Genomic DNA, 16,986 nt, shown 5'->3' with positions numbered 1-16,986 from the left:
CTTGTTTTAAATAAGTTCCCTGCCCCTTTCTCTCTCTCTTTTCCCTATGAGATCCCTATAATGTAAATGTTGGTATGCTATTGTTGTCCCAGAGGTCTCTTAAACTGTCCTCACTTTTTAAATTCTTCTTTTTCTTTGTTCAGCTTGGGTGATTTCCACTACTCTGTCTTCCAGTTTGTTGATCTGTTCTTCTGTATCACTTAATCTACTGTTGATTCCTTCTAGTATATTTTTTACTTCACTTATTGCATTCTTCAGCTCTGTTTGGTTCTCCTTTACCCTTTCTAACTCTTTGTTAAGTCTGCCACTGTGTTCATCAATTCTTCTCCTGAGTTCGTTCAGCATCTTTATGATCATTACCTTGAACTCTTTATTGGGTAGATTGCTCATCTCCACTTTGCTTAGCTCTTCTTCTGGGGTTTGTTCCTTCATTTGAAACACGTTCCTTTGTCACCTCATTTTGCCTAATTCTCTGTGTTTATTTGTACGTATTAGGCAAGTCAGTTATGTTTCTCGTTCTTGGAGAAGTGACCTTATGTAGGAGATGTCCTATGGGGCCCAGCTACATACTCCCCTCTGGTCACCAGAGCTATATAATCTAAGGGTACCTTGTATGTGGGCTGAGTGGGCACTTCTGTTGTGGTGGGGTCAACTACTGTGGGCATGCTGGTAGGTAGGGCTAGTTCCCAGCCCGGTTGGCTGCCAGGCCCTGCCTCATGTGGAGGCTGCTAGCTGCTGGTAGGTGAGTCTGGGTCCTGACACAGCTGGCTACATGGCCTGAGAAGTCCCAGGGCTGGTGCCAGCCCACTGGTGGCTTGGGCTGGGTCCTGGTGTGCCTGGTTGCAGGCCCGCAAGTCCTAAGGTTGGTCTTGTGTTGCTGGTGGGCAGTGCTGGGTCCCAGCATGGCTGGCTGTGGGGTTTGGGGATCCCAGTACTGGTGCTGATCAACTAGTGGGCATGTAAGCCCCTGGTTCTAATAGGCTAGAAGGAGGACTCCAAAACGTTGTTTGCCAGCACCAGGGTCCCTGTGGTAGAATGAGCTCCCCACTGGCTGCTGCCAGTATATGTGTCCCCAGGGGGAGTCCCAGTTGCCTCCTGCCTCTCTAGGAGGCTCCAACCTGCTTTCAAATTTGGTCACTGAGCTTTTCCTTTAGAATATAAACATCACGATTAAACTTCATTTAAATTTTTAGTTTAGAATTTGTGATAACTGAGACTTGTCTCCCTTAACCCCCATAAGCACCATCTTAACAAATAACGGTGACAGAAAACCATTGTAATAAATTTATGAAAGCAAATTCCTTGTAGATGTCCACCAACTAATATTGTGGCAGTCCTGAGAAGATATGTGTTAAAAAATATTAAAACAGGATGTCTTTAAAAAGTCTACTATACATTCAAATGATTCTACTCTGAATTAGAGGTTTAATTATACTCTAGTATAGAGTGAATAAATTTTCTCAGTGCATGAGACAGATCAGAGTTAAGTTGTAAACTCTGAGAAGTTACATGCAAAGGGGATAGTCATTGTACCTACTTTATACAATTTTTTAAGAATTAAATAAATTAAGCAATGTAAAGTGCTTAGAAGAGTATCTGACACGTAGTAAATGCTCAATAAATCATTAGTTGTGATTGTTAAACATTCCTTCCCCAGATATTCACCTGGTTTTATCTCTTACTTCCCTCTTAGATCTCTGCTCAAATGCTGCCTTATTAGTGAGGAGTTTGGCAATCCCTATCCCTTTTACTTGCTTAATTTTTCTCCATGGCTCTTACTATCACTGAACATAATATATATTTACTGTTTATTTACTGTCTGCATTCATTCCCCACCATCTTCATCCCTAACTAGAATGTAAGCTCTATAAAGAGAGGTATTTCATCTGCTTTGTTCACTCTATTATTCTCAGCACCTAGAAGAGAACCTGGAATATAATACAAGGTCAATAAATATTTGTTGAAAGAATAATAGTTCCTATTTATAAGCCCTGAGGCAGCAGGAGTCAGCTTACATGTCTTTTTCCCATACAGTATTTCCCAAAGGTTAGGACTATGCCTTATTTTCCTTTGCATCACAGCATCTAGCACTCCACACAATGCTATGTGGATGAATACATGAACAAGTGATTGCTACATATGTCTGGGATGTTTTCCTAATTCCCTAACAGCTGCTTCAGATTTCTCTTCATTCCACAACCTCCAAGGCGTTTTCTCTCATAGCCTCTAGTAATGACTGTGAAGAAAAAGTCTCTGAGCACTGTTTCAGTGACTGGTATTCAGTGTTCAGATCCATTTGGCCTCATTATTTTTGACATTCTGCCCTCCTCAACTTTGAATCAGGGAGATGAAGGAAATGTCACATTTGTTCTGAAAAGAAAACCACCAAAAAAACTTTTAATGCGATTCCTGTGAAGATGCAGATCCAGTCATGGGGCAGAAACAGAAACAAATAAATATGAAAAGGCTGGAGGGTGGAGGAGGGGGGAAATCGTTAAAACACACCAGCACAGGTTTTATCCTAGAATAAAGACTAACTCTGTCAGCAAGGTTTGGGTGCTCAGTGACACAAACACAAGAGGGATCCTTTTACTGAGAAGTGATGTGAACACTATGCCCTTCCTAACTTAAAGGCCTCTTCCTGGAACCAAACCAAAAGGTCACCTAAGTTCCTCAGGCCTTATCTCTATATGCAAAAGATAGCTTGATGAAGGATACTGAGTGTTGAAAAACAGAAACAAAGTGAATAATGAGGGAAGAAGATTTTGTACTTCCAATAATGAGCATGAAACTTTCCACACAAACAGCTTCCTTCTTGTCTTAAGCCTACAAGTATGCCAGCAGAAGTCTTCCACTGTGAGGTTGCAGAGATTGGTAATGATTAAAAAAAATATTTTTTTCTTCTTCCATCTTGCAAAAATTGATTTTTATATCACCCACAAAGGTGTAACTTGAAATTATAAACTAACATCAAATCTTCTTTTGTGAGGTCTTTCTCCAGACTGAGGGGGATACTCCTCTTCTTGACTTCACTACCTAGTATACAACTCCTTCAGGACAATTATATAATGACACTGATTATTTGTTACCCATATATTGCCTACCAGTTGGATACGCCCTGAGATAAGGAGCCACATATTATCTTTTATTTCTTTGTGTATTCCTAATGCCCTGTGACTGTCTAGCATATTAGATGTAGTTCAAAAAAGTAGTGAATTAATTTACCACTATTGTTGATTCTTCATTTCACATGGCAACCAAATGCTTTACAACAACTTTTAAACAAATTTCTCTTGCCTCTATTCATTTAAATGAACCTAATTTTAGGAAGAGCTCGTCCAGCATTTTTGATAAAGAGCAAACTAAATATGTAAATATTTAATCTGAGAGATTTTTAATGGCTTGTTTTTTCTCCTGTTTCACTCTTATCCCCAGTCTCCACAATCTTAGAATACAATGCTGGATAGACAACTTTAATAGTTCTTACTTCTTTGACTGCCAAAGAGTCTGTGATTTAAACACTCTAACAGTGAATTACCTAAGAGAGCGATCTCCACATTATCAGCAGCTGTCACAGGCATTAGGATGCTGGTGCTAAAATCTCGTGAATGAACTCAGTCTTAATCTAGAGAGACCTGAGGTGTAATACTAAGCAACAAAGCATTAACTACCGGAGCCACATATATAAGCTAATCTTGACCCCTTTTACAAAGAATAAGCTAGTCAGAAAAATGGTTTCTTCTCTAACTGTACAAATACTATGCCTCATTTAAGTTTAATTCTCCATCTCTTCACCCTCTTGAAGCAGAAAAGTCTTATAATCACCTTGGATTCTATATACCTTGTTGAAAAATTAGTTCATGCTTTGGTCTCCTAAAACAACAACAGAAGTTCTATGATTTGCTTAGGTATCAAAACCAATCCTGAGAGGTCAAAAGCAGAATTAATTCAGAGTGGGAAAAACATTTAAGTAAAATAATGAAGGAGAGAAACGGTATTTAAATTCCCGAGAAAATCCTTAGAATGGCTCAGAAAACCAAATAATTTCCAAAGAGGAAAAAAATATGCACAAAATGCTATTGCTACATTTATAACAGAATATGGAGAAGAATGCTGCCTGGACTACCATGGGGAGAGGAGTTACTAGCTTCTGACCACACACACACTCACACACAAAAGAAAAAATCAAGTTTTATTATTCCCACAATCCAAGTAGATACTACTGCCATCTGTACTATAAGGGTTGCTTGGTGTAAAAATATCATGCTGTGCTATGGATCACAGCTGTAAAATATTCATATCCTTTTATCTAAATACTTCCAAGTCCAGAAATCTAGATTAAGGAAATAATATGGATAATTTCAGGCATCCCTCATAGCACTGGAAATTGGAAATAACCTGTCAAATATTACGAGAATGGTCAAGTAAGCAATGGCATTTCCATTCAGTGGATACGTAGTCACTAAAAAAAGAGATTTACAATGACTTTTTTTAGCAACCTGGGAAAAGGGATCTAGTGCTATATTAAGTAAAAAAGAGTTCAAATTATATAGAATATGATCAACTACAAAAATGTATAACTACATAAATGACTGAAGGGAATATGTTGATATTTAAATAGTTGTTGCCACTGAGTAATGAGATTGTGGGTAATATTTTTTCCTTGCTTGTATACTTACCAACTCCATATTTTCTAATGAGCATGAATAATTTGCTAATCAAGGGAAAAACTTATGATGCATTCAAGAACAAGTAAAAGAGTAAATAAAGTAATATTTTAACATTTTTTCAACTAAGCTACAAATTCAGTCTGATATTTTAAAATGAAGGACTAAGATGAACTATTTCTACTTTGTTTCTCTCTAATAGGTCTGTATATCAAACTAGAAAAATATCTGTGCAAATTTTTTCTTGTTTTATGTCCAAATGTTCATTTAATCCCTAACTCTTATACTTAAACAAGAATTATAACTATATAACTTGGCTTATATTTGGCTGATGAATTTCTTGGTCTTTTGTTTGTGCGCACACATGCCTGTGTGTGTGTGTGTGTGTGTGTGTGTGAGAGAGAGAGAGAGAGTGTCTGTGTGTATAATCAATACAGGGAGCCTTAAAGAAAAAGCAATTTATATCAGGTTAATTTAGATTCTTACGAGGTAGAAATAGGGTTTAAATGATTATCCAATGACATGGATAAATACCTGCATTATAGTATTCATTTCAGATTTGTTTTTCTTCCCAACCCCCATTTGTGACATAAAAGAGGGATTGAGAAATAAATTAATTAAAAGTCAAAAAGGTCAAATGATAATTGCTAATAAAATGTTTTCAAACAGATAGGACTGAAATGAACATAATTCAATACTTACTGGGCACTTACTAGAACTAGGTATAGTTTCTAAAGTGCTTATAATCTAGTGAGGGAGACAGAAGTAAGCAAGTGCTAAATACTAAGAGGAATGCACAGAGGAGGACCACTTAGTCAAGGATTCAGGGATGATTTCTGGAGTAGATGGTATTACTCTATAGTAGCACTACTCATACTGTATTGTAACTGTCCATTCGCCTACTAGATTGGGAATTCCTTGAGAGCAGAGAGTGTCTTGCTTATCATGGAATCCCCACCACCTAGCACAGTGCCTGAAATACAGGCAGGCGGGCTCAATACAGCTCAGTACAAGCTGGCAGTCCTTATTATTTCACTTACAAAACTCATCTTTTGATTCTTTGCCTTTTTAAAAAAATATAATTTCCAAATTCCAGAAATTTTTATAAGATGAAAACTTATATCTTACACATGGTTTCAGTTGCCTGTGATTGTTGGTGAAGATAGAGCAAAAGGGCAAGCACCTGGTGTGTTTTATTGCTAACAGTCTTGTGAGTTGGTTAGTATTATGGACTAAATGTTTGTGTCCCCCCAGAATTCATATGTTTAAGCCTTAACCCCCAATGTGATAATATTTGGAGGTGGGGCCTTTGGGAGGTACTTAGGGTTAAATAAGGTCATGAGGGTAAGACCCTCATGATGGATTTAGTGCCCTTCCTTACAAGAAGAGACACCAGAAAGCTTGCTCTCTCCCTTCCAAGCACACAAAGGTCATGTGAGTATATAATCAGATGACTACTGCCTACAAGTCAAGAGAAGGGGTTTCAGAATGAAATCTACACCTTGCTGGCACCTCACATATGCTTTGATCATAATAACAGTTGCACAAGTACACAGTTGTTTGAATTTAAAACCCCCAACAATCAGTAATAACATTCATTGTGACAAGAATCACGAGTAATGGGAATTAAGGATTCCTTTCAACTGAAAAGAGACGGTTCACTCTAGAATCATTAGTTCATCTAACTTACTTTGTTTTTGCCTCCTTTAATAAAGAAGGGTCATCTGTGGCCAAATATACTCTTTTTTTATCCACTTGCATTCTGCGAGCAAGAAGCTGAAAATGTTCTTCAACGTGTACCATGTATTCCTCAATGGGGTGGAAGGCTGCTTCTGTTCCCACTTTGTCTGTGCGTCTGACATGGACTCTGTGGGGGCAGAGGGAGAAAGTCAGATTCTGCTGATAATGTTCTGATCCACAGAGTACTTTTAGGGTACTCAGCTTTATACCCCTATTCATGGTGGCGTTATGGACATTTTAAACCAATTTTTCTTTCATTTTCACCATTAGAAAAAATAAAACCAATATTTAAAAAAGTTCAAACACATATATTCTAAATATATTTGCATATTAATACAAGGGGAATTAGAAAAAATAAGTTAAGTCTTTGAAGAATGCTTTCTTATAAAGAGAAAGTAATTGGCATAATAAGGAATAAATGGGAGATTCCAGAATTAGACCACATATAAGGCAGCAAATACCAACCAGCCTTCCAGAAAACACTGGATATAATTTTTAATATATTTGACAATAAAGGATGCCAAGATTCACAGTTGTTATTACAGAACATTAAATATATCATTTGTAATGTTTTGATGCCAAGTTTTCTTTTTCTTCATTTTATCCTGTATTGTCACTGTAATGCCAGCTTGTTGAATTTACAGTTGTGCAAGGAAAACACAGACCTGTATGGATTCTTCCTATAGCACAATCAAGGCAAGGCAAACCTTTTAAGAGTTCTTACTATTTTCAGTTCATGGAGCCATGCCAGCCTTTTTGTTATAGGCATAATGAATTTCCTTTCCCTGCTTTTTACTCTATCAAACACAAGCAGATACTGATCTCATCTGTCCTATTTAAGAAAAGCTCCAAAACTGTAAAACTGGGGACACAGATTTACATTGTCCTGCACTGAATAAGGCACTGACTTCCAACAGTATTTTAATGAAAACAGGAATAATAATAGTTAGAGTTTGTTTTCATAAGTTAAAACACTCCTTAAATTTGCCCTTCCCACATCTCCCCTCTTCCCAAATTACTAAACCACTATTCATATGTTGGAAAAGAAAAAAGATAAGATTTGTTTCCTTTAGGTCACAATATGTGGGCATGTCTTAAGTCAAGCCTAGGGCCAGCTTTTTATTATGAATCTGGAGTGAGGATTTAACTTCACTGGAGTTACTCTGACATCTTTGTGGCTGTTCTTTCCTTTGCATTTCAGGTGATAGTCCAGATGTGAATACTATCGTATGAACACCTATTGTATCATCTTTTCCTTCCCACGTTCTTCTTAGTCACTGGTTCTCTCAGGAAATTTGGAATTGTTCACTGTGCTCCATGGAGATGAGATGGGGCAGAAAGAACAATTCCACTGAATTTCAATGAAGAGTTTCATGAGAAGAAACACTATTTGAAACTCTGATTTTACCGTGTTCTTGTTTTAGCTCTACTACTTAGAACAGGGGTCAGTAACTTCTATACATATGAAGACTAAGACACAGGGAAGAAACATGGTAGGAGATATGAAAATAAAGATGAAAACAAAGGAGAGCTATAACAAGAAGGAAAAATCAAAGGAAGAGGAGCATTTGACATAGTAGCAGAGTACTACTAAGCAATTTTCTCAATTTTCCAAGTATTCCTGAAATTAGGCCTGGACCAATAATTTCAGAGAGGACCTTAATGGAATTTCTATGGAAGAATCAGAATGTTAGACCTGTGAAGGATATTAGAAGTCATTTGATTTAATGTAACTCTTTCATCTGACAGTTAAAGAAACTGATGTCTCTGAAGATATTTCAGGGAACAAAATGACAATATAAGGCAAAGGGAGGCTGGTTTCTTTCACATACATTTTAACCCAGTCTTTACAAAAGTAAAAGTTATTTGTGTACTTGCCTGATTTTCACTATCTATCAAAGCTCCTCCAGGGCAAGGAATCTGATTTTATTTATTCCCAATTGCACCAAACACAACAAATGAATGAATGAATGAATGGATGGATGATGGGTAGACACAAAAATCTAACTGTTTAGTATTGTGTAAGTAGAAACCTTAGGTACTACTATCTAACCTAGCATTTTCTTTTGTTTTGTTTTAACAAATGAAAAAGGAGTGACAATTAATGAAGGCCCAGAATGACCAAGTAAGTTGTCCAAAGTCACATAACTTGTTAGTGGTGGAAGCCAGATTGGACCCCCAGATTCTTGAACTCTAATGCACCCCTCTTTCATTACAGCACACTACTTAAGTGTGCAAACAACTTAGCTGTCTGCGGTACTTCAAGTTTCTATATTTGGCCAATTCTCAATGTGGTGGATACTCCATGAAAAATTAATAAGGGTAGCTTTCTGGTACGTAAAACTACAGGAAATCCAAACAAAGTTAAGCAGGTGTAAGTCCTGGTTTTGCCTTTATAAACTCTGGAACTTTGGGGAGAGATTTTCTTTCCTTAGTTTCCTCACTTGTAAAATGGTTATCTCTGCCCACATCACAGGATTGTGTTACAGGATCAATGAGATAATGCAGTTGAAGTTATTTTGGTAATGTAACTACTATAGTGTATCTTTCTCCATCTTCCAAGATCCTGTTCAAACACTGCAGCTATGAAGCCTTTGTTGGTCCTTTCTTGGGAACTGGAAGTACATTTCCCCTCCCTCGACCTCTCATAAAACTTTTTATGCTTTCTCTCAGGGCATTTATCACATTCTACCCATATAATGTTAGTTGCGTAAGTCTCTTTTCCCATGGACTACGATGAGTTAGAAGGAGCCATTAAAAAAAATTTAACCTCTGTCCCCCACAGTAGCAAGTATTCAATAAATATTCTGCAGGTAAGTGAATGAATCAACACATGTATTAATATTAATCAATAGCTGACTTTATTACAAACAATAGAAGCTGCAGAATGCCATAGTCTAGCTTACAAATCTATTTTCAGGAATTACTTAAGCATCATCAGTCTCTCTGAAAGGTAATAATATTTTACAGTGCATTTTTTCCCACAGAACTAAAATCCTTTTTCATCCTTATATTATCACATCATCATTTTTAGGGCAGGTATTGCCTTCCCTATTTTACAGATGGAAAAAAAATCAAAGCTCAATAATACTATTATTAAGTAACGTGGCCCAGAATTAGGGAAAAGCCAGGAATATTACTGAGGTCACTTAACTCTCAGTCTAGTATTCTTTCCATTAGGCAAAGAACATTTCCCATGGTGTGAAATCTGGCATCAGGACCCAGGAAAACTCCTTACTCCATAACTTTTTATGTATGGGTATAGGAGCACATGCTTGTGAACAAAGATGCTCTTTTGGATTTTTTTTTGCTTCCAGGATTTCCTGATATACCTCCCTTAACATAAGCATGAGACTGTACATATATACATGATAACTCCCAAGTGGGCCAAGAGATAACTTTAAACAATAATTTTAACATTATCTTACATTACTAATGATATCTTTATTCTCAAAGTAGCTTTCAAAACAAAAAAGAAAACAGAACATCAAAAATGCAAAATAATCACCAGTGGCAATTAAAGGTGCAATAGAAAAGCTATAAATATGAGAGCTTCATCTCGTAGCCCTGTTAGAGTAAGGCAGGAGTCATGTATAGCATCTAAAATACTCCCAACAAAATAAGATTTTGCTGGTTTCCCCAGGAGAGACTGTTAATTTCAGAAATATGGTTTTATATATTTGTTGAATGAATAAATGAACAAATGATTAAGGGTGACTAAATTATGATGACTCAGCTGTTCTAAATGAACAAAGGAAGAATAATCTCCCTGTGGCCTAAGGTGAACTCTGGAACCTCTGTTTTTGGGTGGGGCTATGAAAATTACACTATATCTTGTAAAGTTCACACTGTATTGTAAAGGTATGTATCCCTGCTACTACATAGCAGTTTTAGGAGGAACAAATCAGGTTCTTACCCAATAACTGGATGTTTGAAGCCTAGCTTCTTGGTGGCCTCTTCTATTTCTTTTTCCAGCCAAGGTTGTGGGCGGATCAAGTATTTGACAAACTGGGACACCCACCACACTGCAGGATCACCATGGACTCGTACAAGTCGATCTGCAAGGTCTTCTGGTACAGCCAGGGGTAAATATGGAGGACGAGGATGAAGACTGTCTACAATGGGGAGCTCAACCACCTGAACATTTTTGTCCTTTACTTCACCTGAGGGAATATCAAAACATATCATCACCACATTGTATTCCTTGTACAACTACCATTGGACAAGAACTCACTCTGGGTGCTTTTATCTTCATAGAAACTCTAAAGAAGTATTATAATTTTCATTTTACAGAGGAAGTTAAGTAACTAGCCCTAGATACCAGAGTAAAAGTGACAGAGCTGAATTTCATGTTCAGGTTGGTCTGCCCCTCAAGTTCATGGCCTTTTCTTTTCTATCATAATGTGCTGCCATATCAACACCTCATACCCCAGATAAGAATGGTATCCATTTTTCTAGATTCCATATATATACATTAATATATGCTACTCTTTTTTCTCTTTCTGACTTACTTCACTCTGTATGACAGACTCTAGGTCCATCCACATCACTACAAATGACTCAATTTCGTTCCTTTTTATGGCTGAGTAATAGAGGGGTGGGATGGGGAGGGAGGGAGGGAGGCTCAAGAGGGAGGGGATATATGTATACATATAGCTGATTCACTTTGTTGTACAGCAGAAACTAATACCACATTGTAAAGCAATTATAATCCAATAAAGATAAAAAAAAAAAAGAATGGTATCCAGCACTCAAAGCATCTAATCAGAGAATAACCATATCGCCAGTGGACATGGCTCCCTAGGCAAAGGTTCTGTTTTTTATAATTGTTTTTTAAAAATTTTTATTGGAGTACAGTTGATTTACAATGTTGTGTTACTTCTGCTGTTCAGAGAAGGACAAATATTGTATGATATCACTTATATGTGGAAACTATAATTGTTGTTTTTGAATTAGACATAGTGTTCTCAAAACTTCCAGCTTGCCATTATAGCAAATGGCTCTTGCATACTTTCATGACAGACCACAATGACTCTAGAGATATCTAAAGATTACAATTTTAAGACAAGCCTCTCTCTCTTTTGAAGAAAAAAATTTGATAGTTCGAAAGTCTTTTTTTTTTTTCTTGGCCAAAATTAGACCTATTATATGCTCAATGATGGTGAATAGAATCTGTGTTGATTGTTTACCTGGATATTTTAAACTTAAAGTTAGAACAGAGATAGAGAATTTCTGTAGATGACGATTGGTTTAAAAACCCAACTTCTATATACCATTAATGTTACTGCTGTTCTATCAACTTTATAATGCAATGAGAACAAACCAAAATGTGATAGCCAGCATCCTTAGAGTTTACATCACATACTAAAGACCACATAGTAATAACTAGAAAACACAAAGATACCAGGCAGAAAGATTTCACAAATATAAAACGTACCGACTTAAATTTTCAATAACAAAAAGTATTAACCTGAACATACAAAATAACTCCAGTTAAGATGCTGTCATTGTGCAAAATAAATTAGAATCACAGTTAATCACTGGACTGTCAAAGAAAGAATGTACTTGTAGAGAAGAGACCTAGAATACGTTTAAAATGTATTCACCAGAATGAAACACAGTCCTTAAATTCTGTTTTTCTCTATATATGAAAAGTATTTTAAAATAAATTACATGATCTGGGTATGTGATCACTCAAACCAATTGCATAGTTATTAGAAAGTCAGTTGGTATAACTAAGAATTAAAAACTTCTGGTTAATATTCTCTCTCTCTCTCTGATATGTAAAACTCATTTCAGCAGTCTTAGAACAAAGCCCTTGAAACATGACATTTGTTGAGGGAATAAATGGGAATAAACAAATTTACCGCCAGTATTTCAGTTCGTCTAGCATGCCAGTTAAGAAAGAGTTAGGCCCCTTTATCAGATGAGAAACTGTAATTAAGAGTGTGTGGGGAAAGAATGAGCTGCATTTTAAATTAAGCTCTAATGGTCTCCCTAAGGCAAGGAAAATTGGGGTGCTTTCCCTGATGTGGAGATGATAAGTAGTACATGTATGAGAGAGAAAAAAATAAGGTAGAAAGGTAGCTCTTTTTTTATAAAAAACAAAGAGGGAAAGAAAGAAAGATCCTAGCTTCTCATATATGACCATAAACAAAAGCAAAATTAGTACGGCTACCTTCTTTTTGTGATTACTTTCTGAAAAGGCTATTCTAAATGTTCCATGTAACTAGCTCCAAACTTCACTCATGTGAAAATATTACCTTCTAATTGTCCCAAGACCTCAAACTTCTGTACAGCTAGCCCTATTGACTATTTCATTTCAGAAATGAAAACTATGCTTGTACCTTCAAGACACAGAACTCAGTTTATTTTTATTGACTCTTTTATTCATTCATTCATTCGTTCAAATATTTACTGAACACTACTATGTCAAACTCTGTACTAGGCAGAGTATAGAGTGATGACATGGTTCCTGCCTTTCAAGATTTCCAGTTCAAAAACTTCACCCAGAACTAGACTGCTTTTGGTGAAAGAACAACAAACAAAATAAAACAAACCATCATCACCAACAAACATGCTATCCAAAACATATCAATACTCAGCTGCCTAGTAAAATATTAAGAAAGGGGTATTCATACTTATAAATGAAAAAAACTGTCATAGCATGAAAGTTTAGCCTCCTCAATAATGATACATTTCAAAATGAAAGAAAATTACATAGTACACACTATGTTAGAAGGTCTTTTCTTTTACTTGGTTTACCACATAACATTTTTTATTCTATTGGAATACACATTCAAAAGAATTTAAATCTGGAAGAGATCCTAGAGATAATCTTATTCAGTGTTTTCTAAACTTCAGTCATTTAAGTACCACCTTTGTAATTCTCCCCATATCCATACACCATCTGTACTATTTAATGTTTTAAAAATTCACTTTTTAAAACTTAAATTGATTTATTTTATAGATGGTAACTAAAAATATAACTTCACTAAAAACAAACCATGTTATTAAACTCTATACAGATACTATTGCTTATAAAGGGCTCTGAGCTCAAGTCAGATTTATATTAAAAAAGATTATTAGTGAGGTTTTAACGGGTGATAATTGCCTCTCCCTTTACATCTCCTATGAGTTTGAAACCAAATGAAAAGCAGAGAGAGGAATAAAAAGGCAATCAAAATATCAGCTTGATTACCAATAAAGATGAATTGGAGAACGCAGTGTTGTGTTCTGGATTGATGGTCTCACAGGTTTCCTAATAGTTCCCACCCAGTCCTAAGCAGAGTTTGTCAACAAAGGCCTTCTATGCACGTGGTGGAGGAGGAGCGTGTCTTCTGAGAACGGGCCGCACCACGAGAGGAGCCAGAGAGGGCTTTACCTCACATGTTTGGTTCTTCCTCTTAACTCACCAGTTGCATAACACAGGACTTTCCTTCCAAGTAGAGGTGAAATGACGCAGACAGAGCAAAAAAGCACTTCTGTACTTTTCCCTTCTAAGGAATGGAATTAACTTTGCTTCTATAGAGATTTTTGAGGAATAAACGATCCACAGTATCTGCCCCCGCCTACCTCCATCCCCAAACAACTATCCAGTGTTAAAGAACTATTAAAGATATCTTGATATCAAATTGAGACTGATATAATCACAAAGACTGAACAAGGAATAACTCTCTCAGGTATGAGATTCAATGTTCATTTTAATGTTTTATCAGAAAACCACCTGACATTATCACATATGCCACCTAAAGTCACCTCTAGTAATCTGTGGTACGTTTCAGAATTTGGGAAACACAGATTTATTTAAACTGCCTCATTTTCCAGAAGAAACAGACTAAGAGAGGTTAAGAGAACTTCTCAATGGTAATACAGCTAATGATCAGATTCTAGTGTTTACTCTACTACTTGTATTACCTTCTGCTTTCTGGAACATAAATTTTTTAAAAGCATTTAAGTATGGCCCTGTTGACCAATCAAAAGTGCCCTGCCACTCTAAGAGGACTTCAGTGTTGGTTTAAAAAAAAAAAAAGCACTGCATCAACCTTCTAGCAAGAGAATGTTTCAGATGTACAAATCATACATAAGTCAGCACTATTCATCTGTAAAGAACCAGTGCAAACTAGCCCGGGCATTACACAACTGACTGCCCAGTTCAACTTGAATTGATTCGGTCATTATTAATTATCTCATATTCAAGACTACCTCTCTTGTGGATAATCCTCTTTTATCAGGTCATTTGCTGAGGGCAGCTCTGGCAGGAGCACAGGTAGCTCTTTGAAAGGGATGATCTCCATAGCTACAGGCCAGTACCTTTAGAAGAGCCCTCTTCCCTGCTAGTCAATTCATGAGAGCCCCATTTAAAAGCACTACTCTGTCATCATTTCATGTAACATTAAGTCAGAGACACCAGCCCTGCAGCTAGTCAATTAGAATTATTTGTCTTCCACAGACTCAATAGAAAGGGCTTGAGAAGCTTAATATCCACCATAAATGAATGGGTTCTGCTATAATGAAAAATGTTTCAAGGATAGAAAGATTTTGGGTCCCAGTCCATAAGATTTCTTCTGTATTTACTGTCTTGTTGTGAGAGAAGCAGCACTCAGGAGGGGGAACTCTCCTAAAAACAGAATTCATAGAGCTCAGAATTGTCAAGGCAGAGAGGTTTGGAATAGGGTTGCCAGTTGAGAAAAATCTTCAATAAGACATCACTATCTAGAACTTAAATTCACTTGGTGGGAGGAGGGGGTTATTAGTAACTTTTTGGTGATTCTGAACCAGAAAAGCTGTCTATTTTTTGGACTCAGGACTCTTAAGATTTCCCTCAGTACCCACATAGGTGCTGGCTTCCTCCAAATAAGTACAGAGCAGTAGAATGAGGTTTTAATTCTCTACCTAAGGGTTGCCTTGAATGGTTATAGCTGCTAGGTGCCATCACATCCAATAGCTATTCCAAAGACTGTGTCAACTGCTGGGATTCATGGCCCTATTTGAGGCTGGAGCAGGGAGAGACATCAAACAAAACAAAGTAAGGCAAATGCTTATTCATACAGTACCTTGCTGTAGTGCACAGTGATTAAGAGTATGGGCTTTGGAATTATAAAAATTGGAGTTCAAATCCTCTATCACTTAACAGTTGTGTGACCTTGGATAAGTTATATTTAACTTCACCCCTGTTTCTTCATCTGGAAAATGGCATTGATAATAGCACATTTCTCATCTGTAAAATGGGGTTAATAATAGTATCTTACTCATCAAGTTATTTTGAGGATGAGATATTGCATGGAGAAAGCTGAGCACAATGCCTGACACACAGTAATTCTCAAAAAACGTTAGTTTTGTATCCCGGGATCAGTTCTGCTGAACAGTTCTCAAGAATCTGGCTACTGTTTAGTCCAGGAAGAGATTACTTGCCAAAATATCATATTCTCTAAAAAATATATCAAAATGCCCCATTTCAGTGAGCCAAAGATATACTCCCAAATATACCAGATAAGGAGATATAAGATACACACCCAAAGCAAATCTTATTCATACTGTTTACCATAGGCAATAAAAGAGTGAACAGCAACTCTGATTATCTGAAAGTTCTGATATTCTATCATCACTAACTTGACCAAAATTCTGTGCTACACTGAAAGTACAGAATAGCAGTACGTTGTCTAAACTAGTAATACTTCCTGCTCATATTACAGCAAGGAATTTCTATGATTAAATTATATCCACAAAGACTATCTGGACTTTTGGGATTTACATTTTCTTTGCCACTGTGTGGCCAAATATGACTGACTAAATTCTCACTCAACTCTCTGAGACTTGTTAGAGAAGGCAAGAGTAAAAGACCAAAAGTTAACTAGCTGTGGTTAAACCTCTAGAGGCACGGGGGAGCTTTCTTGATTTTACTTGATTTATAGATGGCCGTTAAAAAAAAAAAAAAAAATCACATAAATGTGTGAGCTCTGTTCTTTTGGATTTTAACATGACAACATTAATATTTATATCCTCATTTAATGACTGAGCTCTGTTCTCGTTTAAAATATGAAGGCAAGATATACTATTAAAAAGTGAACATCTGGGCTACTTTCCTTTTGTTTTTCAACCACTGCGGCTGATAGAGATCTCTTCCTGAACTTGAATGAACAACTGTCGCCTGCCATATGAATTCCATCACTGCTCTACTTAAGCAAGGACTCAAAAGACTGTTATTACTGCCAGTTCGAAGCCTTGGACCAATTGAGTGAAAAGTTCTAAATTCAATCATATGAAACACACTGCAGCGTTAGCAACATTCTTAAGAATTAGCATATCACACTGTGGAAACGACTGTGCAGCATTCTTATGAGGTGCTTCCTACTTTTACTAGCAACAGAAATGCCTTGCAAAAGCAACCAGACTCATGGTTCACTGACCTCAACGATATTCTGACAGACTTGACTCTGGATTGAGGACTAAAAGAATAGCTAATGGAAAATATGTAATAACTTAAGTGAATTATGCAGTTCAGGATAAAGTAGGCAGGACAGTGTCAAAAGAAAAAAGACCAAAGATATTTGTTTGCTTTGTACCACTAAACAGAAGG

At 36.7% G+C, this 16,986-nt stretch overlaps 1 protein-coding gene across 3 annotated transcripts in view; it reads right to left on the bottom strand.

Moving 5' to 3' along the window:
• The window catches only part of FUT8 (fucosyltransferase 8), a 318,044-nt gene that overhangs the window by 12,307 nt on the left and 288,751 nt on the right, over nt 1-16,986 (bottom strand). For all 3 annotated transcript variants that reach the window (XM_061182670.1, XM_061182669.1, XM_061182671.1), the window contains 2 exons: nt 10,324-10,570; nt 6,358-6,534 (listed from right to left, as the gene is read on the bottom strand). In XM_061182670.1, coding sequence (XP_061038653.1) covers nt 6,358-6,534; nt 10,324-10,570 — 424 coding nt within the window. The remainder of the gene's footprint in view (nt 1-6,357; nt 6,535-10,323; nt 10,571-16,986) is intronic.

The sequence above is a fragment of the Eubalaena glacialis genome, chromosome 2 (genome assembly GCF_028564815.1).
Source record: "Eubalaena glacialis isolate mEubGla1 chromosome 2, mEubGla1.1.hap2.+ XY, whole genome shotgun sequence".
NCBI lineage: Eukaryota > Metazoa > Chordata > Mammalia > Artiodactyla > Balaenidae > Eubalaena > Eubalaena glacialis.
This window is presented reverse-complemented; position numbering and strand designations above follow the sequence as displayed.